This window comes from Sturnus vulgaris, chromosome 3 (assembly GCF_052056855.1).
Source record: "Sturnus vulgaris isolate bStuVul1 chromosome 3, bStuVul1.hap1, whole genome shotgun sequence".
Lineage (NCBI taxonomy): Eukaryota > Metazoa > Chordata > Aves > Passeriformes > Sturnidae > Sturnus > Sturnus vulgaris.
Window position 1 is genome coordinate 99,621,212 of NC_142245.1, and position 27,724 is coordinate 99,648,935.

General features: G+C 44.4%; 1 protein-coding gene and 1 long non-coding RNA gene across 3 annotated transcripts in view; one reads left to right on the plus strand and one right to left on the minus strand.

Annotated features, from left to right (window-relative positions):
- The window catches only part of LOC106865131 (uncharacterized), a 224,275-nt gene extending 206,080 nt beyond the window's left edge, over nucleotides 1-18,195 (minus strand). Inside the window, exons 1-2 of one of the 2 annotated variants that reach the window (XR_015802728.1) lie at nucleotides 17,959-18,195; nucleotides 17,294-17,435 (exon numbers count right to left, since the gene is read on the minus strand). This is a non-coding gene — a long non-coding RNA (uncharacterized LOC106865131). Of the gene's footprint in view, nucleotides 1-17,293 lie in introns of both variants that reach the window. The other variant, XR_015802729.1, reaches the window with a different exon arrangement.
- A 4,971-nt stretch (nucleotides 18,196-23,166) lies between these two features.
- Nucleotides 23,167-25,377, plus strand: ID2 (inhibitor of DNA binding 2). The gene is made up of 3 exons (XM_014895008.2): nucleotides 23,167-23,599; nucleotides 23,839-23,903; nucleotides 24,575-25,377. Exons 1-2 carry the CDS (start codon nucleotides 23,252-23,254, stop codon nucleotides 23,893-23,895), a joined length of 405 nt encoding a protein of 134 aa, XP_014750494.1. The 5' UTR covers nucleotides 23,167-23,251; the 3' UTR covers nucleotides 23,896-23,903; nucleotides 24,575-25,377.
- Nucleotides 25,378-27,724: the final 2,347 nt, after the last annotated feature.

Below are 27,724 nucleotides of genomic sequence, written 5' to 3' on the forward strand. Positions count from 1 at the left end.
CTATACCATACAAAATTCAACATTTTAAATTGTATTTTTATGTAAATGTTTACTGCTACATATGTTTTTTTAATTAATTTCATTTCCCAAAAGCTTTTCTTTTTCTTATATTTTTATGACTGAAGACATTTAAGCAAATAGAGTTGGAGTTACTGAAACATGGTTAAAAAAATAAAACCCCAAACAGTGTAGAACAAGAAAACGTAAACTAAACCCTGCAGATTTCTTACCTCTTTACACCATCTGTGCAGTATTGCTCTTAGGCCTTTTACATTGGTCATCCTGGGAACAAAGCTGAAGGCAGATTCCAGCAGTTTTTCCATTCACTATTCATTCAGAGGTTCATCAGCTCCATATGGATCCAGCCAACTGCTGTGTTAAATCAGAGCCTTTTCCCAGAATTGACATGGTAATGAAGTCATGGTATTGCTCACAGAAAAGGCCTCCATAGGTATTTTCCTCTCTAACAAATCCAGCCTTTTCACCCCATTCACTCCCTAAAATTATCTCATAACATTACAACATCTGTGAACTGGGTTTTTGCCTTTTAATGTCTAGCATGTTTTATTACATGACTATGCATTACATACTGGTTAACAAGACTCCTACACAACCAAGGAAATAAACTTGCACTCTTCCCAGCTCAGATTGTTTCGTCCCCTCTTAATTTATATCTACTATATTTATTTTTCTGCACATAGAGTTGTCCAAACTATTGATATACAAGATTCTTTTTTATTTCTATCAGAAAGTGGCTTCAGAAATATTCCAGAATGAGAAATTGTTTAACCACAAAATGGTAAATCCATCAATACAAAAAATTGCTACAAATAGTTTGGATTAATGGCAACTATGTTCTAAAAGTTTCCTTCAGTTCAACATATGTATGAGCTTTGCTTTAACAGCAAGAGTTTAAGATTTTTTGAGGAATAAATAGGAGAAAGTTTATTTCTGCAATACTTCACCTGCAATAAATATGTAAATACTGCCTTGACGTGAAAACACAAGGTAGCTTTATTGGAAAACTATGTCTTTCTTGTAGCAGTAATGTACTTGAACAAATATGATCTATAAAATGGGTATCATTACAGATGTGTATGTGTATCCAAGGTTAGCCATGTGCTGACTGAAGAGATTAGTCTGTTACTTACAGTTAGTGTAGGTTTTCGAGATGGGCTGTCAGTATATGTTTCACTTCTGGTCTGCATGTATGCTGATTTTTTTTTTTTTTTGTATGAATTAATACTGTGTCCTGGTAAATTCTGGCATTTTGGATTGGAAAGCAGAAAGATGCAGAGAGATAAAGCATACACACATCCCCTTCTGCAGTCCTGCAGAACATCCATCCATCCAAGTGCCTCAGCCAGAGGAAGCAGTATGGTTTACAAACAGACAGTGGGTGCATGGGACAAGTGACTAAAGGCTCTTCTTAGAGAAACTGTCTGTGGTATCCCTCCTGACTACTCTTCACAGCCCTGGTCCCAGCACCTCAAGGCAGATATGGTAGAGTTACTGCATATGCAGACAAAGACAACTAAAACAATCAAAGAGATAGAACAGTTGCTCTAAGAAGAAATAAGTGACTAAAAAAGATTACAGCTTCCATTTGATGAGGAGCTAGCCGAGAGAGGGAATATAAGTAAAGTTTCTAGAATCACAAAGCAGAAGTTGTCAGCAACTTTTGCAGTTCTGTAACTAGGGGTCACTTGATTAAATCAGTGATTGATTTAAAGGAGATAAAAGCACTTCTTTACAAAGCATCTACTCAACTTCTGGAGCCTGCTGATTCAGAAGGATGAGGAGGGAAACTACAGGCGTAGGATCATTAAAAATGGGATAACTTGATGGACCATGAGTCCATAGGCAGATGCTGAAAGGGCTAAGCAGGGCTACAGTGTAACATCCCTAACACAACTGCTCCAGATGTGGGAAAGAAGTGAAGAAGAATGAATTGCAGAAAGTGATCAGGCTAGTATGGTCTCCCTAAATAACATTTCCTGTTTCTGCTTTCAGAGACACAGCACTTGGGCAGCTGGACACTGGTTTGACCCAACTAGTGTCATTGCAAAGTTCTTTTTTACATCTTGTGAATGTCATTCAGCCACCACCCAGATCCTGGAGCTCAGTGTTCATTCTACTGAAACAATGACTGCCACACTCTGTCAAACCTGGCATCAACCAGAGATCTGCTATTCAAAGTAAAGCATCTAAAGGTAGATAGGGTATAAGACCAAGTCATAGAGAACAAGGAACTGCTTTGAAGCAGAAACTGAGAGATGTCTTACTTTCATCTGACACAAAAATTTTATAGTAGCTCCAGTATCAAAAGACACACTTTATCAGTGAGTGACAATTAATGGTTGTTTTATGGAGGGGCTCCAACTGGATATCAGAGAACACATATAGTCACTGACAGCATCAGTGCTGGGTTAGTTCCTGGGGAAAAGTATCCTTGTCTTTACTTACTGCAGTGAGGTGCACCATCATGATTCTTGAAATGTATGATATTAAGTCAGAAAAGGAGCAACAAAAAATACTGATAGAACACATATGTTCCTTATGTGTGAATTAACTCATTTTTAGTGGGATTAGCCAAACAAACATGCCTTTAGTCCTGATATCTTTAAGTCTGTGATGTTTAAGAATACAAGGGTCCAAGTCTGAAGATATTCCTTCTATACTTGTAATTCCAGAGGGCTGGAGAGCTCTAAGTACAGTGACAGCTCCACCAGCACAGTTACTCAGAAACATTACCCAGGGTGCATCCAAGCCCGACCTGGGATAAATGCCAACAGTCCCAAGAAGAATAAAGAAGCACTTGATAGACATGACCAACATCCTTAAAATAATTCTGGCAATTGGAGAAAAAAACTTGCTGCTTGTATAAAAATAGAAAGAAATCAAGAATAAATAACATCTGCAAAGAAATACTGCACAAGTAAAACATATGGAACTTCTATACTAGATTATGCAAAAGAATACCCTTTACACAATAAATTTGTTTTACCTATCCATGAAAACCAGCTGCTGAGTCAGAGTCAGCCCACTCCATTTGTTCATTCTTTGGCTTTCAAGTTAACTAAAGTTTCTAGCACCTACCACAATGCTAACTGCTGATGCAGGGCATATAGAGCAAAGACAAATACCACTCTACCTACAGGCCCCTCTGGTCCCTCCAAATTCAGACAGGACTCCCTCTTGGGAAGTGATACTGGGATTTGATGCAACAACTGCTGCAAGGAAAAATGTGGAACTGAGAGCAACGCCCAGGCGAGTTTCAAGTCCTGGTAAGTAAACCCTGCTGTAGCAGCCTCACACACCAAAAGAATGGTTTCTACCAAGGTTTTCTGCTTCCCTTTGGCAGTTATTAAGAGCAAATGTTATCACTATCCTGAAGAAGTCACACACGCTGTCTCCACAGCACTGTATGTCTCCTCCTTTCCAGGCAGCAGAGTTTCCAAGCTGGTTAAAGCCAAGCTGTCCTGCATAGCAGAGAGCTGAGGTGTTGACTGACCTCTTGGAGAGCAGTGGAGGGCAGGGGGAGGGGACACAAAATCCCCAGTGCTGGTGAGGAAGATGCACTTGCTCTGTCTCTGAGGACAAATGCTAAAGAAGTTGGCCATTCTCTATGTTTGGACACCTACTGACAATTGATCTCATCCTTTCTTGGAAAGAGCTTTTTAACTATTCAGTGGCTTTAGACCTCTTTATTCACAAATAGCTCTTTCAAAGTAGCCTGGGGGCATGGATGTATGGCATTGTGTTGCAATTGCCTCCACAATATTTGCAAAAGGATTGTTTCTCTATTAGGTATTATGCATCTCCCCCACTTACTTTTTCCTACAGGCTACTATGAAGAACAATGCAATTGTGCTTGGAAGTCTTTTAACCCAGTATGCAAACAACCATCTCTCTGAACAGCTCACACAATGTATTTACAAAATGACTACACCCAATATTCTGCGATTTTGATGTAGTATCTCCTTGTCTGCTACTTAGCTATAAACCTGTGGAGAAGTATGCCAAAGGTAATGGTGATGGAGGGAAAAGACTGCTGGTTTGAAATGGGACACTTGCACCTGGTCAGAATGGTGTTCACTCCTTGGTCAGTGCTGCTCGGCCCTGGTCTCCATTGCTCTAACTGCCAGAAGATAAGGAGGAACTAAAGAGGTAAATCTGTCTCCTCAGCCAATTATTGCAGGTGAAAATCTGTATTCTAGCTCCTTCTCGCATGCCTATAACAGTGTTTTCCACTGCAACTTCTGTATGAGTACAAGCTGTTTGATTCAGTGACACTACATGAAACAGGAAAATAATTCCCTTTCCTCCTCAATTACATTTATTAGATCTGCAATAAATGAAAGCAAAAGAAAACATAATTTTGTTGGATTAAGAACCACAGGAGTTTGTAAAGGAAGGCAGAATCCTTTGCAGCCTTGTTCAGTGCATCCCATCCTAGATGAAACAGCATCTACTTCACATCTACTCAGGGATTTGACGCAGCAAGGTAATCAGTTAATTCCAGTTACACTAATGAGCTGGAAAAAAATCTCCAACATGAAGAAGAGCTTTGCTAGCCACTCAGAAGAGAGGCTGCCTTAACACAGAGGTTTGCTGCCAACCCAGGGGCCCACATTTGGGATGGCACAAAGAACCTGGCAAAAGCTGAGGATTCATGCAGGATCAATTGAAGCTGCGACAGACTCCAAAATATCAGAAGGAACTTCATGTCCCTCTGAAAGACATTGAAAGGATCTGGGGCACAGGTAGTGTTCTCTTTTATCCTCCCAGTAGGGCACTGAGACCCAGGCAAAGTGAAACAAGTGCATAGGATGAAGAACTGGCCATAAGATTGGTGCCACGCTCAGCACTTTGGGTTCTGTGATCTGGGACTGGGCATCTGCAACAGCAGATGGGGCACACCTGCTCAGGTGGGGCAAGAGTGTTTTGGGGAGCAAGCTGGGGCTTAGTAGTCAGGGCTTTAAACTAGATTCAGTGGGGAAGGAGATGCTCTACCAAGTGTCAGTAAGGAACCAGGAAACAACAGGCTTAAAGCAGGGAAACACCTACAAATCATCTCAAAGGAATTGGAGAGGGCTCCTCCCAAAAGATGAAGAGATCAACAGCCCGGTTACACTGATGCATGCAGCATGGGTAACAAGCAGGATGAGTTGGAAACCACGCTGCAATTAGAAAACGACAAACTAATTGCTATCACAGAAGCACGGTGGGATGTTTGTCATGTTTGACTGAAGAATGGCAACCGAGGCCCTTTCAGAAGAGACAGCCTGGGAAGGGGGGCCAGAGCGTTTGCACCCAATGTTAAGGAGGGGATAGATTGTGAAGAGCTGCCATTGAGTAACAGCCATGAACAGGTTGAGAGCTTGTGGGTAAAAATCTAGGACAGGACCTGGTGATGGGGGTCTACTCTGGGCCATCTGATCAAGTGAAATCTGTTGATGAGACTTTTTTGCTTCACATACAGGAACCATCACACTTGCAAGTTCTCATCCTGGTGGGTGATTTTAACCACCTGGCCATCTGCTGGGAAAGCAATACAGCTGGCTGCAAGCAGTGCAGGAGACTCCTGCAAGGTGTAGAACACAACTTCCTGGTCCAGGTGTTAGACAAGGCAACCACAGGTGAGACATTACTGGACCTGGTGCTCACCAATGTGGATGAGCTCACAAAAGGAATTAAGATTGGAAGCAGCCTGAGCTGTGGTGACCATGCTCTAGCCTGGTGAGGAGCAAAGTCAAGACCCTGAAGTTTGCAAGAGTGAACTTCCAGTTGCTTAAGGAATTGGTGAATGACACAGGGGCTAAACAGAACTGTCAGCTCTTTAAGGCCATTTTTCTCATAATATTAGAGCTCTCAATCCCAGCGTGCAGGAAATCAAGAAAGGCAGGACAGAAACTAGCTCAGCTGAGCAAGGATCTGCCTCTTAAACTGAGGAGTAAGAAAGAAATACACAGCCAGTGGATGCAAGGACAAGTCACCTAGAGAGACTACAGATTTACCCAGCTAGAAGTATCTGGGTTTTGAGGCACAAAAGCCTAGAATATGAAGGAAACTATGCTCCTGTTTCCAGTGGAGGAATGAGGAAAGATGTTTCAGAGTCTTCAGTCCTCAAAATTTTCCAAAGTATAGACAGCCAATTTACAGAATGTAAAACATTATATTAATCACATGTGTAAGTTTAGGACCACAACATGATAAAAACATTGATTTTTTTTTTTCTCCATAGCTCACAGCATTCAACTCTGTTCTGATAAAATGGAGTCTTGCAGAGTTGCTCGTTCAGAAGTAGGATTTTTGGAATTCCAGATGAGACACACCACAATGGGTCAGGTTGGAAGGCACCACAGTGGGTCATCTGTTCCAACCTCCCTGCTCCTGCAGGGTCATCCTAGAGCACATTGGACAGATTTGTGTCCAGATAGTTCTTGAATATCTCCAGTGAGGGAGACTCCACAGCCTCTCTGGGCAACCTGTTCCAGTCACTTGCACAGGAAGATTGTTCTTCCTCATGTTCAGGGGGAATTTCCTGTACATCTGTTTCTGCCCATTGCCTTCTTGTTGGCACCACTGAGGAGAGCCTGCTTTCATCTTCTTGTCACCTCAAATGACACCAGTTGTAGTCAATGAGCATCTAATCAGTAAGATCAATCTCCAGGGAGTGTCAAACCAGAGTCTCAAACTATGTCTGCCTCTGAGTCAGTTCCATGGCTCAGCAGTCACTGACCATGAACTTAAAAACTGACACCAACAGATAGACACTGAAACAGTTTATTTTCTTCCAGAGCTAATTTCCACCTTATATAATTGTGGGTTTTTTGCTATGCTATGACTTTCTGGGGTGACCTGCACATCCAGCACAAGGATGGAGGCCAATGCATACCCAACTGTGCACGTGTTCCAGTGCTGTGAAACACCCTGCAGGTTCTCAGATGCTTTGCTAATTGAAATCTTTTGTCTGTTTTTCTGTTTCTGCCATTAGTAAGCAGCCCTCCACAGGTACCTGTGCTCTGCTATGGCTGCAGTTAATGTGGCTAAATAAGCTAAACGCAAATGAACTCAAATGTCTTGCTGACACACCTCCGACTGAACTCAATGATCACTTGGTGATCACCTAAAGTTTCTAAATTAAGCAAGTTGCAAAAGCTGTAAACAAGCTGTAAAGAAAAGAAAGTAGGAACTTGGTACTTGGTCTGGCTGCAAGTTCCAGACTGATGCATAACCTGCCAATGTGAAGTTGACTGCAGGATCATGTCTTATGAAGGATGCACTTCCTCTTTTCTTAATGCCAGCATCATTAGTAGTGAAGGTATATAGATCTCTTAAATTAATAGTGCAACAGATTGTTCCTGCTGCACTTAACAAGCAGTTCAATATAACAGCCCTGAGCTAAAATATTGGCAAGTTTGTGAACTTCAAAGCAAACTTTGCTTCTTTTTAAAGAGTCTTACAAACAACTAAGCACATTTTCTCCCACCTCATCTTAAAAGATATTACAGAAGAATATATACAGCCTGAAATTCCTGCCAGTCCTTCATCTTGATTTTCTTGGCATACCAGCAAGGAATCTGGATGCTGAAATTTACTGTTAATGAGTATCTTATTTTATGGATGTGTTCTTTTTCTGTGCCCTAATGCTTATCTGAACTGTTCTTGCTCTTATGGGGGGCCAAAAAAGACACCTAGAAGATAAATGCAGAAGTAAGCAGTGAAAATATCTTACTGCTTTAGTGTTTGATTTTTAGTTTGGGAAGTATGGGTGGTCTTTAGTTCAACTCTAGTTGAACTAGATTTCTTTATTGATTTACGTATCTGTGGATTATAATCCCACAAATCATCTGCAATCTTAATTTCAAGGGTCTTCTGTGGTTTGTGATGGATTAAATGTAGAGGCAACAATTATCAGGGAGCTGTTGGTCAATGCAAACAAAAGTGGCAGGTAATGGTTGTGAGAGACAGAAATATAAAAACATACTTCCTACCACTGACAGGAGACATCCTGTGTGATTGCAGTGCAAGGGATGTTGCTACAGAAGGTCTTATGGATGTTTATGGAGAACAGAAAGGTGAGTTCTGGAAAAGCAGACAAAAACAGCAAACCAAATTTGCTGGGCTACAGCAAAAGCCTACAACCTTGTTGCAGATACTCTGAAATAAAGGCAGCCTTTGAACTGTTTTATGCAGCAGGTTGCTGCTGATCAGCCTCAAACGGGAAAGCAGTGACAGATTAGGCAGCTTCTCTTCTAGTTAGAAACATAGCTCAACTGGTTTTGGGCAAAAAAGCTCCCCAGTTCTATTTCTCATTGGAATTGACTCCTCACAATTAAGACTAATCCTTAATCCTTAATCTGATGTTTACTCAGTTTACTGCTTTTCTGCATTCTGCATTGTCCACATCTGGCATTACACTTTGTATTTATTTTAGCCAATATGCATTTATTCCTCAGCTGTGTTCATTCTAGCTGTGGTTGTGATGGCAATTTCATTCTAAGTCTCTGCATACATCAATGGATGCATTACCTTCCAGCTGAACTTTCTCATGCTTGTTCTCAAGCCAGAACTTGCATATTTTTTCTGAAAGTTAGAAGTAAACATGCACTGTTTTCCTAACCTCTCATAATTTAAATGTGAGAACACAACATTTTAACAAAATGCTTTTGATACAGAATGGTTTTTTATTTCTCTTTTTGAGTCTTTCAATTTTAAAGCAACTCTGAAGTTATAGGAACAAGTGTTTCTTCAAATGCTATCACAAATGTGAGAAAGGCACAAGACTGTCTAGGAAAGGTAAGGTTTATAAGGAAAAGGAACACCACCACTCATTTATGCATGAACTCCAACAGGAGGGTGAAGCATGTGACTGTGAGAAAGTTTGAGTCACATTTGCATACAAATAGTTAAAGAGCACTCAAATGAGTCATGAAAATTCACTCTGTTTCTAAAAATGAGTGGAAATGCTAATGCAATGGTAAGGCTGAGATTTCAACTGAAGATAAGCAAAAATATTTACTGTTCTGGTTTCAAAGAGACTCTAACTTTTGCTCATTATTCCTACCTACTACAACAGCCCATGCAACATTCGTTGAATTCAGATCTTGCCAGTATTTATCTATTTTTTTTTTATTATTATTTGGGTATTTTTTTAAGAGAGGGTGGATTTTTTTTTGTGCAATGCCACATTATTTTTCCTGCATTCATGGTGAAGTACGTCATATCACAAGGGATAATAACAATATCTTATGAAAAAATTATAAATATACTTAAATTCTGTGCCCTGGTAAAAACAGAATGGTCTAGGATGGTCGAATGTGTTGTTCAGGAAAGCAGGGAAGGTGTCAGCACTGGGATTTGTGCAAAAAGAAAGACAGGAAGGGAGAAGAGATACCCTTTTTTGGAAGAAGGTGTGGGTGTTTATTTGCAGAGCTGTGTAAAGGCAGTATTAGAGGATGATGAAAAGTCAGTTAGGATGAGTACAGTTTTCTTTCATTATAATGACAAAAATATTTTAAAAAGTTAAAAAGATGTGAGTGTTGGTCACGTCCAGGGCCCAGGAGACAAAGCAGCAGGCTTACCACAGGTTGAGGAGCTCACTCTTCATTTACAAATGTTTATAAAAGCCAAGGTAATGCAGCAAAGAGCAGAAAGTACAAAGGATTTTTCTTTCTCCAGTATTAAGTGGAGCAGCTGAGCAACTCAGAAAGATGACTGTCACTGACAGCCCTGCTCCCAAAGCAGCTATCATTAGCACCCATCCACACCACAGGTAACACTTCTATTGCTCTAGGGGAACACATCACGTGAGGACTACAGGAACGAAGTACTGCCTGACTTTTGCATCTGTCATCCTCACAAGCTGCCTGGTTTTAAAACATTAGCAAAAATGGCAAGGTAACAGCTTGTGTTTGTTCTGTCATCCCCCCACTTCAAGACCCCTGACGCACTGAGAGACAGACTGCGGGTCAGGTTCTGCTCTGCCCTGTTCTTTCTGTCGTTATTTACACCTGAACAAACTGAGTGGAAAACATGCAAAATGGTACCATTTTGTTTTGATAGTGTTTTACCCTCACTTCACAGGGGTGAGAATGAATAGACAGGGTGCAAGGCAGTGGAGAATCAGGGATTCTGTATATTAAAAAACAGTGCAGACAGCCGCAGAAAGTGTCAAACACCATACAAAAGGACTGCTCATGCATTCATGCTCAGCATCTGTGATCTGGACAGTATAAACAGAAGTCACTGTCTTTGGGCTATGCAGATTTTACAGGGTTTTGTTTATATAATTTAAAAACCAGCAGACCTGCAAGGCTGAATGTTGCAGGATGCTTTGCAAACAGCAATCTCACCCGTTACAGAAGCTTCTGGAGCTTACAAGAGGAATTCCCTCATTATTGATAGATGGAGAATGCTATTGTCAGATGACTGATACTGGCTCTCTGTCACACGATGCTGGAGCCTACAATATTAATTAAAAATCCCAAAACAATTTGAAGAATTGCCTGTCTGAAGCTCTGATTAGCTAGGATGCCTTCCCCTTCCATATGGAGTTGGGCAAGTAATATCAGCTAGGAGGGAAGACTTTCTGCCCCTCTGAATAAATAAGATCTGTGGCTTCATATGCAAGAAAGTCACCTCCCCAAAAGAGATCTTCAATGCTTACAGCCAAGATGTGCTAACAAAGCCTGGAAGGGTGGACTCTGCCTTAGTCCCTCAGCCAGGCACAAGAGCTGAATTTTCAGATGTGCAAGAGCCAGGACGGATGGAAGCAGCACGATGGCTAAAAGCAAACTGGGACAGTTGGGAGTGAAGGAGAGGAAAGGTACCAGCCAGCAGAGCCAGGAGCTGCTCAGCTGATGGTTACTAAAATGGCATCATGGCCTTGTCATCCCCAGCAGGAAAGGGATGACAGCAGATCCACAGTAGGAATAACATGAACATGTTTGCACACAGGCTGCCTAGAAAACAGCTGAACAGCCGAACTTCCACTCTGCCCAGCTACTGTCAGCAAAGCCCCACAGACATGAGGGGTGGAGTGCATCTTAAGGAGTGATCTGGAAGTGAGTGGCTGGAAAGAGTTTTCCAGACCTTTGTTCCACACATGGAGGACAGGACACAGGAAAATGTGAAGATATCTGTGCGGTAAAAGGATAAAGGTGTGGTGCAGGCCAGCATCACTAACAGAGCAAAGGTCATGTTCAACTATGCAATAAGTTACTGGAGCTGGAAAGAGTGGATAAAGAGTCCAAGAAAAGACCAAGGGGTTTTTTTTGCCTGGAGCACAGAGAATGTTAGGTGAAGTTAGTGGTTGTAGATGCAGGTTTTCCTCTTTAACAATCTGGTTTGTGAACTGATGGCATTTTTTGTTGTTTGGAAGAAATCTCATGCGTTCTGGGATTATGTTTTGGTCTCCCTCATACTGCAAGCACACTTCAGAGCTATTAAGTTGAACAGCCACTAGTTAAGCACTTAAAGATGGGCTCTGACAGGTTTCCCAAGCTGCTTCTGAAATGTATTTGGCAAATAAATTCCTCCTCATCTGCTAATTTCAGACTTTTAAAATAATTTAGCTCTCAAGTACATAACATAATGTTATTATCTTGTTCTTTACAATCTGAGGGCAGAATCTATTTAGAACGTGAGCAGGCTGGCTATGTGCAAGTGACAAGCTTTAGATAAAATTCACTTGCCAACCCGGAGCAATGAAACAAATTCCCTCTCTGCTCTCACAGGCACCTGTTACACTAGCCAAGAACCAGCCACATGCCTCATACACATTCACAAACACACCTGAAGTTGAATCCAAAGCTGTGACCTGACAGGGAGAGTCTTCCTGAGTCTCACTGGATTTGCATCAGGCCCCATAGGTGTAAAGCATGAAGACTACTGAGTCTCCATCAAAGGAGTTTCCAGTGCCTGTTTCATGTCTTACCCACAGCCACCCCCATAACAGCTGATTCACACAGACAGCCTGCTTATTCTATACAGGAATGTACATTTGCAGCTTATATACATGTGCTTCACTCCACAAAACACTACCAAAATAGCAGAAAAGAGAAAAATTGGCACACTCCAGACTGCTCCTTAAAACAATTCTGCAAGGTGTGTTGCTGCTCTCAGTACAGAGCCGAGAGTATCATGTCCCCAAATAGCTATGCCTTTATCAGCTTTTAAAAAGGAGCATCTGCATTACAGAAAAAAAAATCCCAGTCAATAAAAAAATTACCAAAATCTTTCCCATGACATTTTTTCCTTAATAGAATCTATAAAAACACTTCTGAAGACAAAGCAGAAGCTCACATAAAGAGAAATACAATCATGCTTAAGAAGAAAACCACGATATTCTCCTTAACATTTTCTCAGGAAATTCTCAGAGAAGTGGTGTGATGCTTACAATGTCTGTCAAAACCCATTCTTTCCAGTTCAGACTGCAATTTAGAATTTCCATTGTACCAGGTGAATATCCCAAATGACCATTTCTGGAATGTTTCTTATCTGAGAATTATAAGAACCTCACTGGATCAACCCAGACCCTATGTCTCCCATAACCTAGAAAACTGATTTAACTAGGGCTAAAACGACCACAGTGACTTCACAAGTTGTCCTAACAGGAGACAGAAATACAAGAAACTTTTTCAGAAGCATTCACTTTCTGGATAGTGTTGCTTATTTTAGCTTGACATTTCAAATGAAAGAAATCTAAACTGATGAAGAAATCTGAAACTTGGATTCTCCCATTCCCCTTTAATCCTTAGACTTCCTTATTCCTGCTCCAAGTCCTCATCCAGCTGTGACTGGTACTTTCTCTGGTTTCTGGTAGTCACCCTACTGTCACTGCACCACCTTGTGATTTCTCAGCTGGAGAGCAGAAGGTGGAATCTATGGGCCCTGAAAAACTGGAAAGGACACCAGAATGCTCATTATTACAATTATTACTTCTGCCACCCCAGAATCTTTTCCCAGATTTATTAGACTATATTGTGTACTACCCTCAAAAGAGATATTTCCTTTACAAGAAAGAAAAAAAAACAAACTGTTATCTTTAAACCAATGGTAATATGTGAAGCAGCTGGTCAGAAAATGTACTGGCTACTAACTCTAGTTCTGGCTGCCAAACTTGTGATCGATGGGACCTGTTACTTCGAGTGGTGTTTTCATCATAATTTAGATCTTTAAGGACAATTCCCATTGGATTAAGGGCTTCCCATGTGATAAACAGTCTCCTGACACAGGTCTTCTCTAAGCGACTTGTCCATTAGCTCATATAAAAAAACTTTGTGGCAGAGACATGGATTAAGTCCTCCAGGACATAATTCAGCTGTTTTAAGGAGCATCTTCCTTCTTTGGGTACCTTCTACAACAGCTGAGGTGAGGCTTCCACAGAGACAACCTCCCTCCCCATGTAGGTCCCATCTATGCCACAAAGGAATATGCAGCCCTGCTGGTGTAGCTTGCACAGCTAACAACAGGCAGAAATGCACAAAACTCACAACTGTGAGCATCTAGACCAGAGGTTCTAGTCCACACACTGTGGACTGTAAAACCCCAGCACTCCTCCAAACCACAGTCAGAAAAGCTTCTTGATCGAAGTCTATTAGCCACTGCTCATTCTTCTTAACACTGTCAAACATGTCAAGTCACATACACACATCCACACACACACAAAAAAAAATAAAATAATAATAATAAAAAAAGGGCAATTGTCAAGAAAGAGTGAAAACCAACCCTGACATGGGACATCTACATCAAGGCCAGGGTGTCTAGCTGTCTGGGCTAATGACAGCTGGACTCAGAAATCAAGACAGTATCAAGGATAGAGTTAGGCTTTTAGACTACTGTATTAGGTAGAAATAAGTCATGACAGAAGCAACGATTTTCTCAATTGTCTGTAAACTGAGTCTTTAAAGACAGGCTTAGATGCAGACATCAACCAGGCACATGCCATAAATCAAGTGAGGTGAATCCCATCTCCGGAGCCAAGAGACCTGTGAAAGGGAATCAGGAACACAAAGCTATCACTAATGAAGTGAAAACAAGCAGAGTGATAAGGCAGGAAAAAAGAAACTGCTAAAAGTCCAAATTCTGATTGTTCAATGGAGAACAGCTGAGATGCTCAGCTAGGTATAAATGAGCTCTTTTGTTCTGGCTCAAAGTGTTTCAAGAAGTTTGTGCATCCTTTTAATATTTTAACATCTCTTGTCTCTGCTATAAACAATAGCTCGAGGCCTTAAATAATTTTAGTCCTTTCCAAATAATTTTTATGTTGGCAAATTTAAATATATATCCTCCGTATTTTGATAAAAGAAGTAGAAGGGTTTCTCAACCATGTGTTTTGGAATAGTTGAAGGCATTCAGCTTTATGGAGTGATTGACATGAACAATGTGGTGGCATCATTTCCAGTTGTATTTGTAGCTAAAAACTCATCAGGAGAACATATTACTGTAATTTTGCCAAACTGGACACTTACTTTCCACAATTGTTTCTACAATTTAAAATTTGCAAAATGACTGTACAATAAGCCTTTGGTGACCTTTAACTAAAATTGTCTTTCCCTGGAATCATCCATTTGCAAAGAATATGTGTGCACCAAACTCAGACCAGCACAGAAAACACTTGCACTCCAGTAATCTGATAAGAAAGCTGGGTGACCTTTTGCTGATCTCTGATGAAACAATTAAGTACATAGTTGGGATTTATGCTGCAGTACACCACAGCACTATTCCACATTATCAAAAATTTGAAAACTATAGCTTTTTGAAGCTGAAAATTACAGGCTAATCTCTTCGGAGCTAGTATTAAAGGTGATATTTTTAAAGATATCCAACTTCCAGTTTTTAGACCTCCATTCTAGAAGTTAAGAGACAGATTTTTCTGAGTATTCAAGTGCATAAGATGCAGTATACACTTAGTCCATTTTCCATAGTACTTCACTTTCTTTGATTTAAATATGGAGCCTTTCAGCTAGCTGAAAATCCAAATTGTAGCCTTGTAATATCTTCAAACAATTTTTATGCATATTTTACACATCGAGCTCCTTCCTTAGAAGCAGTGTATAGTGCTTCAAGTCAGACCATCCACGAAAGAAGTGCACCAAATGACATGCAATAGTTCCACACTTACATTTCAGACACCTGCCACACGTGGCCACACGGCCTTTAGGCTCTACAGGCTCAGCAATACTTCATCCCAAGACATTTCACCCTAGCTATCCATGTCCAGCCTTCCAATGGAAGGAATGACCATGATACAGAGACAGAACTCATCTAACTTTGACTACATACCCAAATTTTTAAGACTAAATTCGGGTATGATGAATCAGAAAAATTAGTCATCCCCAGTGGAATCCACCTTGCTTGGCATCTCTAAGTCAGGCTTCTGGCTGAAATTGGTTGTCTGGCTCCTGCTGAGAACTGATGGCGAGCAAGGGCCCCCAGCGAGAAGATTCACTCCATCCTGAGAGAGGTGTCAGATGGGCACAGAATGAATCACTCTCTGCAGGTGTCTCTTGTTCTCTCTTCCCACTGACTACAGAGAGATGAGACATAAAACCTCTAAATAGCAAAGATAAGGTGAGATGAACCTCACCCTCAAGAATGGGTGAGTCTGCCAGGCCAGCAGGCCCAGACTTCAGGCTTCTTGCCATCCAGGAGATGCCTTTACCCCTGAGCTACAGTGTTAGGCTCCCTCTTGTTTATAATGCCTCTGGCCCTCTGAAATTTGCATCTGCTTCTTTACTGTGGCAAGCTTGAACAGGATGGGTGGGTGTCCTCCACCTTAGCCTTATCTCTGGTCGTTAGGGTTGCTTTGCAAGCAGGAGGGAGTTTATATCACCTCTGATGAGGAGAACATTGAATCTGCATCACTCACTTCCAGGACAAGTGCTCTCATGAGAAAAATTGCTTATGAGAAAGCAGCAGTTCTTTTCCTTCTTTGCCCCTGAACTTTCCAGCAGCTCCAGCTGCTGCACCTTGTGCTAAGCTCCATGCTGTCAGTGTGCATTTAACCATGATCCTGCACACAGCTCCTGGACCAGGCCTCTCCAGAGATTCAGACACATACCTATTTTGTGTGTCCCAGGTGGGTTTCTGCAGGCGACAGTCACTAAGAAAGTCAGCTTAACCTAGATAATGCTCATTCTGGGCCAATAAAGAAGCGAAGTTTTATAACAGCCTAGGAAACTTCACTAGAACTCACGTGGTTCAACAGGACTCATGAGGGTGCACGTGCATTTGGGATGCAGTGCACATATTTTGTTAAACTGCTAAACTACTTCCAGTACCCAAACCTTGAGTGAAATTAGGCCTTCCTGACCATGCAAAATTTTTTTTCTCTACATTAGTTAGAAAGGACTGAGAATGCTGTGGGTCCTGTGTTGACATAACCTATAGCAATTGCTTTGGAAATGTTAACTTAGTACTGCCTGCTTAATATTACAAAGCTTTCCACCATGGAACTGAAGTATTCTTCCTGAAGGCCAGATTGACCAACAATTAGATGCCAGTTGCAGTACTGACTCAATTTCTCCTCTATGTTCATGAAACTTTATTATTATTGAGGAAAAACAAAACACACAGAGCATACTACATAAACATGTTTATGCTTGAAAATATCATAATTTTACAGTTTGGGGAATGGAGCGGGGTGTATGTGCTTAAAACCATAACTGGAACAGATTTGCAAAATCTTCCCCCACCAAGCCAATTCCCAATCCCTCCTTTTTTTTCAGCAAAATTAAGCCAAGTGTTTCGCAATCTTATTCCCACAGGCCTGGACCTAAAGATCAAAATTGGGCCAAAGTGGGAGACTGAGGGGAGCTGGACCTGCCAGCCAGATAATTAACAAAAGAATAAATCCATTTTTAACTCCTTGGTTTATTGCATGTGAGGTACTGTCAGTGATCTCTTGCCTGGCCCCTTCTCCCTTTTCTATCCTGTATAGATTTTCCAGAGAATTGGTGGGGAGTGCAAAATCTGCAACGTTTTAGACCTACATTAATTTAAAGGTAGAAAAGCTACATTAGATGAAAACCATCTGCTACATAAGCCATGCACTAATAAGTGAACTTGCTTGATCCCAGATTTTAGCACAACCATGCTAAATTAGAGAGCCACCTAAATAGTTGACTATAAGCATTTAAAGAGGACAACATGTAACTTAATTAAAACATAGATGTCGCATTAATAAAATAGCTAAAGATTTTTAAAAAGAAATGTATTTGGCTTTGAATAAAAACATAAGAGTTAATACATGGATTATACACCTTATATCAGTCGAACTTACTATGCCAGAGAGATGCTGCTCTCAGAAAGACTTCACAGCAATTTTCTTCAAGTAGAATCAGGTAAGCAATAGCCCTTTGCAGATAGCAGTTTATGTAGCAAAGCCTTCAGGGCACAGGTCCTACTTACAAAAAAGAGAAATCCTACAAAACAGAAATAAACATTAAAACTAAAGCATCTGAATTTGGATTTGATATAAATGTTGCAGCAAAACCATGCAATTCACATAGAAACACCCATCTATGCAGGGTGGTGCTGGAAAACACAGTTTGAGTAAAAGTCATTTTTCTGCCCAGCAGCAGTTTAGGAATATGATAATAAAATGATACACATGTCAAAAGAGAATCCAAACTAAGGCCTGCACTTCCTATAGTCCAACACTTCTAGTTAAAATGGAGATATCTCAAAAGGATGAAAAAACATTTATGTTTTGCCAAAATACTTCCAAAGCATACCAACAACAAACGGTTTGGGATTAACAGCAGCAGATGAGGGATGCTTAAAAGCGGGGATGAAGGGAATGATGCTCGGCGAAAGCAACATTATTCAAAAGCTCAATGAGGAAAGGAGAAAAGAGATCTTAAAAGTTGGCAGATCTGTGGCATTTACAAATACGGCCCAGAAGAGAATGGAGTCTGGAAAGGGGTCTCAGAGGTGTATCCATACGTTCCTTGAAGCAGCACCCGGAGGGTTTCAGAGGGGGATGGGTGGAAACGGTGGGCAGGGCATTCTCGTGCCCAGTGAAGGATCTGGAGGCGAGGGATCTGTGCTGCCAGCCCTGCTGCCCGAGAGCCGCTGCCGGCGGGGCGGGACGCGAAGAGCCGTGCCAGGGGCAGCGGGATCCCGCTCCCAACAGCACAGCTGTGCCCAGACCGCTGTGGGAGCAGGGAGATGTCACCCTGCTGCTGCCGCTCCGGGACTGCCCACGCAGCCGGGGTGCGCCGGGGCCCCGCTCCCCGGCCGGGGCACACAGCGCTGTCCCACGCGCGGCAGCCGCGCTCCGCCGGACGGGAACGGGAACGGGAACGGGGCCGGGAACGGGGCCGGGTGACACCGACTGCTGTCGCACACGGCAGCGCACGCACGACACGCGCGAGGCGTGGGACAGTGGCCGCAGCCGCGCCCCTGTCAGCTGGGTCTGCAGCTTTGGGGCCGGGGGCACGGGGAAGGCTGCTCGGCTTGGTGGGAAATAGGGAGAAGTAGAAGGAAAATTTAAAAAAAAAAAAAAAAAAAAAAAAAAAAAAAAAAAAAAGTCCCTTCCCCCAAGGCAGCTGCGGAGTGTGCTGAAACCCCCTTTTAGGCACAATCAGCCCCGAGCATCTGGGCAAGGATGAGGTGGGTGCAAAGTGCACGGGGAGGAAATGTGTCAGCTGCAGCATCCGAGAGCAGCGGAGCAAACTCAGACGGGAAATGAGCTTGCGAAGTGCACCCGACAAGATGATCGCGGGGATAAGTTGCTTCTATGGAAACTGCAGCCCGATGAACCAAAAAACAGTTTGATGGCAAAGTTTTAGCAGGAGCCGGCTCATGCCTGGTTTCAGCTACATTCCCCACGCCCTGAAGAAAAAAAAAAAAAAAAAAAGAAGAAGAAGAAGAAAAAGCTGCACAATGTGTTTCTTGTTATGGACAGAAAAAAAAAAAAAGAAAGGGGAAAAAAAAGGAAAAATAAAGACAAAAAAGGGGGAAAAAAATGAGGACACAGGTTTTTTTCCTGTATGGGCTACATCATATTAAGCTGTAAGTTTAGTTCTGGACAAACAATCTCTTGTTGCATCTCTGGGATGGAGGTTAATGAATTCCCACAGATGATGTTGGCCAAACAGTGGTCGGCTTGTGACTTGATTTCCAGCATCATGATGTGAGGGGATCAGTATAGAAAAGCACTTTGAAGGGAAGAGCCTGCCTACAGCAGGATTGTTTCTACAAGCTAATTGTACTGAGTGCAGCTGCACAAAGCTGGATCAACAGTAATAGAAGGCGGCGCAGACTTCCTGACGCCAGCCCCGCAGAGCTCCCACCAACAGCCTGGCAATTCCAGATTGTTTTCCAGACCTTATCTCTCCCCCAAGTTTTTTTTTTTCCTTCTTCTTCTTTCGCCTCTTTTTTTTTTAATTTTGTGACCGGAACAAAAGTAACAGGAAAATCCTTTGTGAAAGTAGAAATGCTGTTACAGATCGGTGCCTTTCGCAGAAGTTGTAACTAAATATTTTGCATGCATTACTCTCTCTCCCGCTCAAAAGAAAGAAAGAAAAAAAAAGCCAAGCCCCAAACTTCTACAACTTTTCTTTGAATGAATTGGAAACGTGAGGCAAACAAAAGGGAGCGGGTAGTTAAAAGCGGCCGAGTTTAGCGAGATGTTTTACCTGGTACATTGAAAACTCCTGTATCAAAACATATTTGGACACCCCGCTTGGACAGGCTGGATGGTGTCAATGACTTGGAACCGGGCCAATTTTAACAGAATTTTTTTTTTTTGTAGTCTGGTTTGATGGCTTAAATACTCGGCAATTAAAGCTATTTACATTATTAGTGGATGTTTTAGATAGATTTCATTAGAGGCAGGGGACAGGGCCGCGGAGGAACGCGCCGGTCCCCGAGGGGGGCGGCAGCGCAGCCCCGCAGGCTCTGCTCGGAGCCCCTCGCCCCGCACACGCACCGGGGACAGCCTGGCCGGGGGGGGACTCTGTGACCCTGAGGCTGCGCTGAGAAGACCTTCAGAGGAGAAAGAACAGGCAGCCTTCAAAAAAACCCATGAAAATACACTTTTTGAGGGGGAGAGAGGGGGAAGGGGTGCGGCAGGACCGAACCCCCCACTCTCTTCCCTACACCGCAGCCCGGGAAGCGCGGCCCGCTCCTTCCCGCCCGGGTCGCGGCAACCCGGCCCCGCAGGGCAGCCGTGCTGGTGGCCGAGCGGCGCCAGCACCTTTTCCCCCTCGTCCATCCCCGATTTTCCCCGTTTTACTCTTTCCTCTCTCCTTTCTGCGGGCGCCCCCCCGCCTTCCCACATTCCCTCATCCTCCCCCCGCGGCATGGCGGGGCGTCCGGCGGCGGCCCCCGCTGCAGGTGCGCCCGGGAGGGGGAAGCGGGGCCGGGCCGCCGCCGCGGGCGCAGCCCCGGTCGCCATGGCAGCCGCCTGAGCGGCGCCGCCGGGCCCGGGCGGCGCGGGCGGGGGGGGCGGCGGCGAGGGGCTGATGTCACGGGGCTGGCGCCGCGCAGTCCGGGCCGGCCCCGGGCGCGGGGCGGGGCGCGGGGGCGCGGGGGGGGACGGCGCCCCCGGGGCGGCCGCGCTCCCGCCGCCGCTCCGCGCACCCAGCGCGCCGCGGGCCGGCGCCGGGCGGGGGCGGGGGAGCAGCGCGCCCGCGGAGCACAGCCCCGCGTTTGTGATCCCGGGGGCGCGGAGGCGAAAGCGGCGCTTTGTGCGTGGCTTCGAGTGGCGGCGGTTCCTCCCAGATGTATGCGGCGGCGGCGGTGGCGTTTCGGGGCTGGGAACAGGCTGTAAAAGTCGCGGCTGAAAACTAAGAGGCGGACGCACGGCTGCCGAGGCACTCGGAGCTGCCTGGGACGGGTCCTGGAAAAGCCCCCAAGGAGCAGCTCGCAGCTCTACCCCCCGTTGGTTTCGGGCTCCCCCCGCCCCGCAGCCCCCCCCGGGCAGCGGGACCGCCGCGGCTGCGACACCGCTCGTGGGGCCCGTGTCAGAGGGCAGGAGCTCCCAAAGCTAGCGAGCCGCTGCCAAAGCTTTCAGTGCTAAAACGGCAGAATTGAGGGAATGAAATGTTAGGGAAAGCCACTTCAGCCGCTCTCTTAGGGGAAGCGCAGCCTGGCTGCTCGCGGGCTCTCCGCGCACATGACAGTCATTTGATGACAGAGCAAATAGCCAGGTTAGCCTCTCCACACAACTTCCTGGTGTTCCAAAAAGCGTGCTAAGCCCTTGGTGTGGAAAACCGAAAGCAGTAATACGGGGTGCTCTGCAGCGCCCGGCCGGCCGGTACTGCTCCGCTGTCCAAGAACGACAAACAGTGATGGGAGAAGTATGAGCATAGTAACATTGGCTATTATTATACCAAAACCACTCAACATTTCTTCCACTGGTGTCTTCATTAGACAGAAACTCAAGCATATTGCAGGACCAAAACCTGTGGCCGCAGGTCAAGTACCACCACCAATTGGTATCTTAGAGATATAAAGGCTGAAGTCGCCTTAAGTCGTGATTTTAAGTGAGTCGTTAATTGACAGGGTGTTTTTTATTATTATTTACTCTTTGTAACTGCACTTGAACAGCGTACTTATCTTCCTATCAGATTGAATGTCGAGATTCACTTTCACCCTTCGTGTTTCAAAACGTGTTGAATTGTGTTCCTGTCAGCCTCGGCACCGCCTCCAGTTCACCCTGCAGAACAGCCCCGGGGCAAACACCCTGGTGTGACAGTCACCAAAGTGCCCTGTTAAAAGAATACCCAACCACCAGCTCAGGAATGCCACGTTAATTGGAAAAAAAACTGATGTGGCTCTTCCCAGCTTTGTTTCCAAGTGTCCGTAATGTTCCTCTCACACAGTCCCGACCCCCTTCGTGTAGCTATGCAACAACCGCGTAGATAAATCCAGTATTTGTCTGCTTTTAATATTTATGATTGGCAGCACAATCCTCACTGATTTTATGGATGTATGCGTTTACTACGGTTTTGTTTGCACTGAACACTAACGCGCTTTAAGCATCTGTGTGGTTTTACAATTAGAGAATTGCTGCGATTTGTGCAGAATTTCATTTCTATTAGTTGTGTGTGTACGTTCACGCTTTTATAAGTTGAACTTTCCTTAGGTAGTGTGTGGAATGGAAGGTGGAAGCTCTGTCCGCTTGTTACACAGCCTGTAGCACAAGCAAAATATATGAAAACACAATGGAACTAAACTTAAAAAAAAAAATCAGTCACTTCTCTTGCTCAACAAAACAATACAGAAAAACCCCGAAAAGTTTTTCCTCTGGCACGTTTCTGGAAGATGTCTCATTGGCTGCAACCAAAAGCTGCTAAAAGTACAGCGTGTAGTAAGCATTTGCATTTGTCACCAGAAACAATCTATGCATAATTAATGGCAGTACTGTGTCACGAGCACTGATAGGGCGCAGATGAGCAGCCTTTCAAGGGTAATACATGTAAATGCACTTCCAATATGCAGATTTGCTTAATGATCTCCAATTAATAGCATCATCTGAAGTAGCCCTGTTCTCAGGAAGCAGGGCGCTAGGAGCGACGCCTGCCTGGCTGGTGGGGTGCTTAATGTCCCGTCCTCGCCAGGACAGAAAGTTGCAGTGGGGTTTATAGGCTTATTTTAGCTTTAATCTTGATTTATTTCATTCCTGCTTACAGCCACAGCCTACAGCGCTGACTGCAAACCGGGCCATTGACTTTCACTGCCGTGTGCTAAGCGGGGACATGCAAACACCGGGATGCTCCAGTTCACTGTGACCTGTGGAAAGCTCAGCCCTCGCCACCCCTCGCTGCAGGGGGTCCTGCGCATCCAGCACCGCACTCCTGGAGTACGAGCCCGTGCAGAGACCAGGGTGCGGCGGAGGGCAGGGAAGGCGAAGGGGCACGGAGGGATGCCCGGGGGCCGCAGCGATGCCGGGGGGGCCGGGCAGGAACGCGGCGCTGCCGCCCCCAGCCCTGCGCGGGCCCGCGCGGCTCCGGGCACTATTTACTCCCTCAGCTGTGCGCGCGGCCACGCCCCCCGCCGCCATTGGCTGCCCGGGCGGAAGGCCCCACCAGTGAGGGCGCCCCGCTGTGATGGACGTGCCGGCGGCCGCCAATAGCAGCGAGCGCGGGCCGGGCCCGGCGGCGGCCGCCATATAAGAGCGGCCTCGCAGCACCGGCCCTCAGTGCGAGCTCCGGCAGCGCCAGAGCGGCAGCGCAGCATTCCGCACGCTCCAGCCCGCCCGAATCGCGCTCTCCGTCCGCCTGCCAGCATGAAAGCCTTCAGCCCGGTGCGGTCCGTCAGGAAAACCGGCCTCTCGGAGCACAACCTAGGCATCTCCCGAAGCAAGACCCCTGTGGATGACCCCATGAGCCTGCTGTACAATATGAACGACTGCTACTCCAAGCTGAAGGAGCTGGTGCCCAGCATCCCGCAGAACAAGAAAGTGAGCAAGATGGAAATCTTGCAGCACGTCATCGATTACATCCTGGACCTGCAGATCGCCTTGGACTCGCACCCCAGCATCGTCAGCCTGCACCACCAGAGACCCGGGCAGAACCCTTCGTCCAGGACTCCTCTGACTACGCTCAACACAGACATCAGCATCCTCTCGCTACAGGTAAGTGCCTCCCCCGCGCCCCGGCTCGCCGCTGACCCGGATCGGGGATTTCGGGCGGCGCTGGCGCTGTGGCCAGCGCGGCCGGCGGTGACAGCGCCCGCCGTGCGCTCCCTCTCCTGCCGCGGGGCTGGACCCGGACGTGCCACGGGGGAAGCGCAGCAGGAGCCGGGACAATCCGCTCCCGCCTCCCTGGGAGTGCTCGGCCACCTCGCCCTTACCCTGCTCTTGTTCTCTCGCAGGCGTCCGAGTTCCCTTCAGAGCTCATGTCAAACGACAGCAAAGCACTTTGTGGCTAAATCAAACGGTGAGTGCAGTGCGCCTTTTTCCTAAACTTCGGGTAAAAACTGCTTCCCCGAGGAATGCGAGGTGTGATGGCAAGTGCTAAAAATAGGTCTTAAAAGTTGATTAGGAAATGCCTTTGTAATCAGTAAGAAATGAGAGTAATAAGTGAGTCTTGAGGTCCTAAGTGTGTGTGTGTCGCTAAGGTTCACCCAGCAGCACAGGCTCCTCTGATCCTGCTCGCTGCTTAATGCAAATTCTTATCTGTTCTTGGAGCCTTAACCTCCTGGGCCAAAGTGACTGATTAAGTTGGGAATCTTGGCACAATTCCTTGAATTCTGTGATGTGGGATTGTCTGCGCTATCAGTTAAATAAGTGACTGCTTTTAATCAAATAATTGCTCTAAGAGGCAGACTGGCGCCTCTGAACACTGCGTTTACAGAGATCTAAATAAAGATTGGACTGAGAATCCTCTTTCTAGCCTTTCCCTGGAGTGTATGTTATTTTTATGTTCAATTTGTGCTCTTGAGAGCAAGTGTGTGAGCGTGTATGTGTTGCATCTGGACGCCAGGGTTTGCCCAATCTCTGAGTGTTTGGTTAAATGTTCAAACTGTGGCTTCCTCTCTGGCGCCAGTCTGTCCGGATCTCTGCCCTGTTAGCATTCTCCTAAATATGCCTCTTTTCAATCTCTTGCAGGTGTTCCACTGATGAGATTTTTTTTTTTTTTCTTTTGCACAAGAAAATGTCTACAGGATTTTTTTTTTTTTTTTGAGGTGCTGAATTTATTTTTCAGCTGTATCTGGAGGGGGAAATCCACGTTCAAGTAAAAGGACCTTTTAAAATGAATAAAGAAGAAAAAATCAAGATTGATCTTTATCCCCACCCCATTTTTCAACTTGGACTGAACCTAGTTATTTATGAAGAGACTCTTAAATACCCTTTCCCTAGTTGGAAGGCTTCCTTTATATACTATTCCCAACGTGGGGAGCGAAACAAAAATCTCACAAGGAGTTGCCCATTTTAAAGCAGACTTTGCCTTTTTTTCCAAAGGTGGAGCGTGAGTACCAGAAGGATCCAGTGTTCAGTTTTTTAGGAAAGTCTGTGGTCAGAAATTACCTTTTTGACACAAACCTAGGACTGAATGCTGTGTATATATTTATATATAAATATATATATATGAGTGAAACCTTGTGAACTCTTTAATTAGAGTTTTCTTGTATAGTGGCAGAAATATACATTTCTGCAAAAAGTGTAATGATGTACTTAATCATGCTAAACTTTTTATAAAAGTTTAGTTGTAAACTTAACCCTTTTTATACAAAATAAATCAAGTGTGTTTATTGAACTGATTGCTTGCTTTATTCTTTGGGGACCAACTGTTTGCTGGCTTTGATTTGTGTTGCTTTTGTTGTTTTTTATTACTTATACATTGTTATGAATTTATCAAGTAAAAATTCAAATATGTAGAGGCTATAAAGAATAAAATTACCTGAAGTGAATAATTCTTGTAACTTGGAAAATCTTATTTGAGTGTATTTTGCAATCTTCTAAGTCATCTGCCTATAAACAGTGTGAAAGGAACTAGAAAAGGAATTTATTACACAAGGGATGCTATTGACAAAAGTGCTTGGAAATGTACAAAAGCAGTTAATCCAGAGGCATTCCCATGGAGTATTGCCCTTTTTCTTCCCTCCCACCCCTCTGAATGATTCAGTTCGTGGTAGTAATGGCCCAGATCTGTTAATTTGTGCTCAGAATAATCACTCGGAATTAAGGGTTGTGGGTGGTTATTAGTGCCCCAACTATTAAATTTCTCTAAAAAGGCTTTGAATGGGAGAGCTGGTGATGCGTTAACATGGGATCTAGAATGATGAAGTGACTGTTGCCTTTCCTCACTGGAATTTTCATGCTTCCATGCAATATTTCAATGAAATGGGCTTTCTAATCAGTTGCAGCAGCTTCTCCATATGACTAAGATACTGAGAATTGAGTTAAATCGCTGTTGTGTTACTGATTAAACTTTGGCTGCTCCTACAGGGACTCTCTCCATAAGAATTAAATTAAGTTTGAAATAGGAATCTAAATTCCTGAAAGCCAGAAACTGCTTATTTCTTGTTTCTCTTTTGCCCTCAGAAGCTATGCAATATCCCTTATTATTCCAGGGACACTTACTGTACTCTCTGGAACCACTGTTCATTAAATATGTGTCGCTGTCATAAGACAGTGGATGTGGGAACTGTGCCTTATCAGATGACATTCTAATTTAAGCTTCCCCGAAATGAGAAGTTAAATTGTGGGTCCTGCTTGGGAATTTAAGAGAGTCACTCGTAATCTGAAGGGAAGAAACTTCAGTGGTGCTTCGGGTAAGTACAGCTCTGGCAGGAGCTACGTTTGGGGCCTGAGGGAGCGTGTTTAGGGTTTCTGTGCTCTGGGGACTCTTAGTGTGAAAGCAGGAGCCTCACCTGGGGCCAGTAACACTTTCCCTAGCGAACAGGTGGGTGGGTGGTGCTCTGGGGCAGCAGCAGCTGCCTTTCCTTGCCCTTGACACCAAATCCATTCACGTAGGCTGGGAGAAAGCCAGCTCTGATCTCTTAATACTGACGCTGCCCTGCCCAGGCAGAAGCGCGCCCTCTCAGAGGATCAATGCAATCAGAAGACAAGAAGGGTTAGCAAAAGCTGGGACGGGCCGGGGGGGTGGGGAGAGAAGGACACGGCCCGGAGCTGATCTGCATCTCCCCATGCCCAGCCCCGCCGGGATTAGGGAAAGCTCCGTGCAGCGCACACCGGCTGTGCCTCCTGTGGCCAAACCTCGCTACTGTCTCAGCGCCCGGAGCGCAGGGCTTATTCCAGCTTCGTGCAATCAGCCTTTAACCCTGACAGCCCAGCAGTGAAATAATTCATTGGCGCAACTCAGCACGCCTCGGTCCCTAAAATACTCTTTCCCCTGTCTATTTTACCCAGCTCTTAACAGCAGCATAGTCGGGGTTGTAATCAGAGTATTGAGATCTTCCAAACCAGTAACAATCCAATGCAATCGCCACCAAATTACACCATCAAAACTTATTTTTCACCCCGCTGCTCATTTTGGGGTGAAGCAACAGTAAGTTACATTAAACCCACAGTTCATTTTTTAAAATGAAAGAGCTGCAACGGTCATATCACTGTAATTATTTTAAGATCAATCCCTTTAGAAACTACGGCGTTTACACTTTGATATTTTTAAGCTACAGGATGATTAACACACTTGTAGAATGAAACTGGTTTCCTTATCATGCATAGCCAAAAGAGAAATTCACAATTTACAAGGCGTGGGGAGCTGAGCAGGAAAACAAACAAACATGTTTTAAAAATGTAAATTAAGAAAGGAAAACATTTTTCCTCTTTCAGAATTAACTAATTCCTCGACTTGACAATGCAATCCTACGATCAGAACTGGGGGCTTAAACTAGGTCCTTCCTTAAAGAGTTACTGTTTGTTTTTGTTCTTAAGATTTTGTCATTCAAAGATAAACAGCAAGGTCAAAGCTGAGTGCCCAAAGCTTTAACATAAATTCTTCAAGTTTCCTTGAAGACGTGGGATTTCTTTATTCTATACCATTGTCATTGTCCCTCCAGAGCACATGAGAAAAATCTGTGACGTTTTCACCGCTTTCCCTGGCCCATTTACTTTCTCTCTGTACACAGCTATTGTCCATAGTCCTGTTAACTGAGTAGCTGAACACACACAACAGATCAAGATGACCTGCAGCCAAGTAGAATAGCAGCAAAATAGTTTTGGTGACAATCATATTTAAGCTCTGCAATTTGTTTTTGAGTAGGCTAGTGGAAGTTGCAAATGCACCTATGG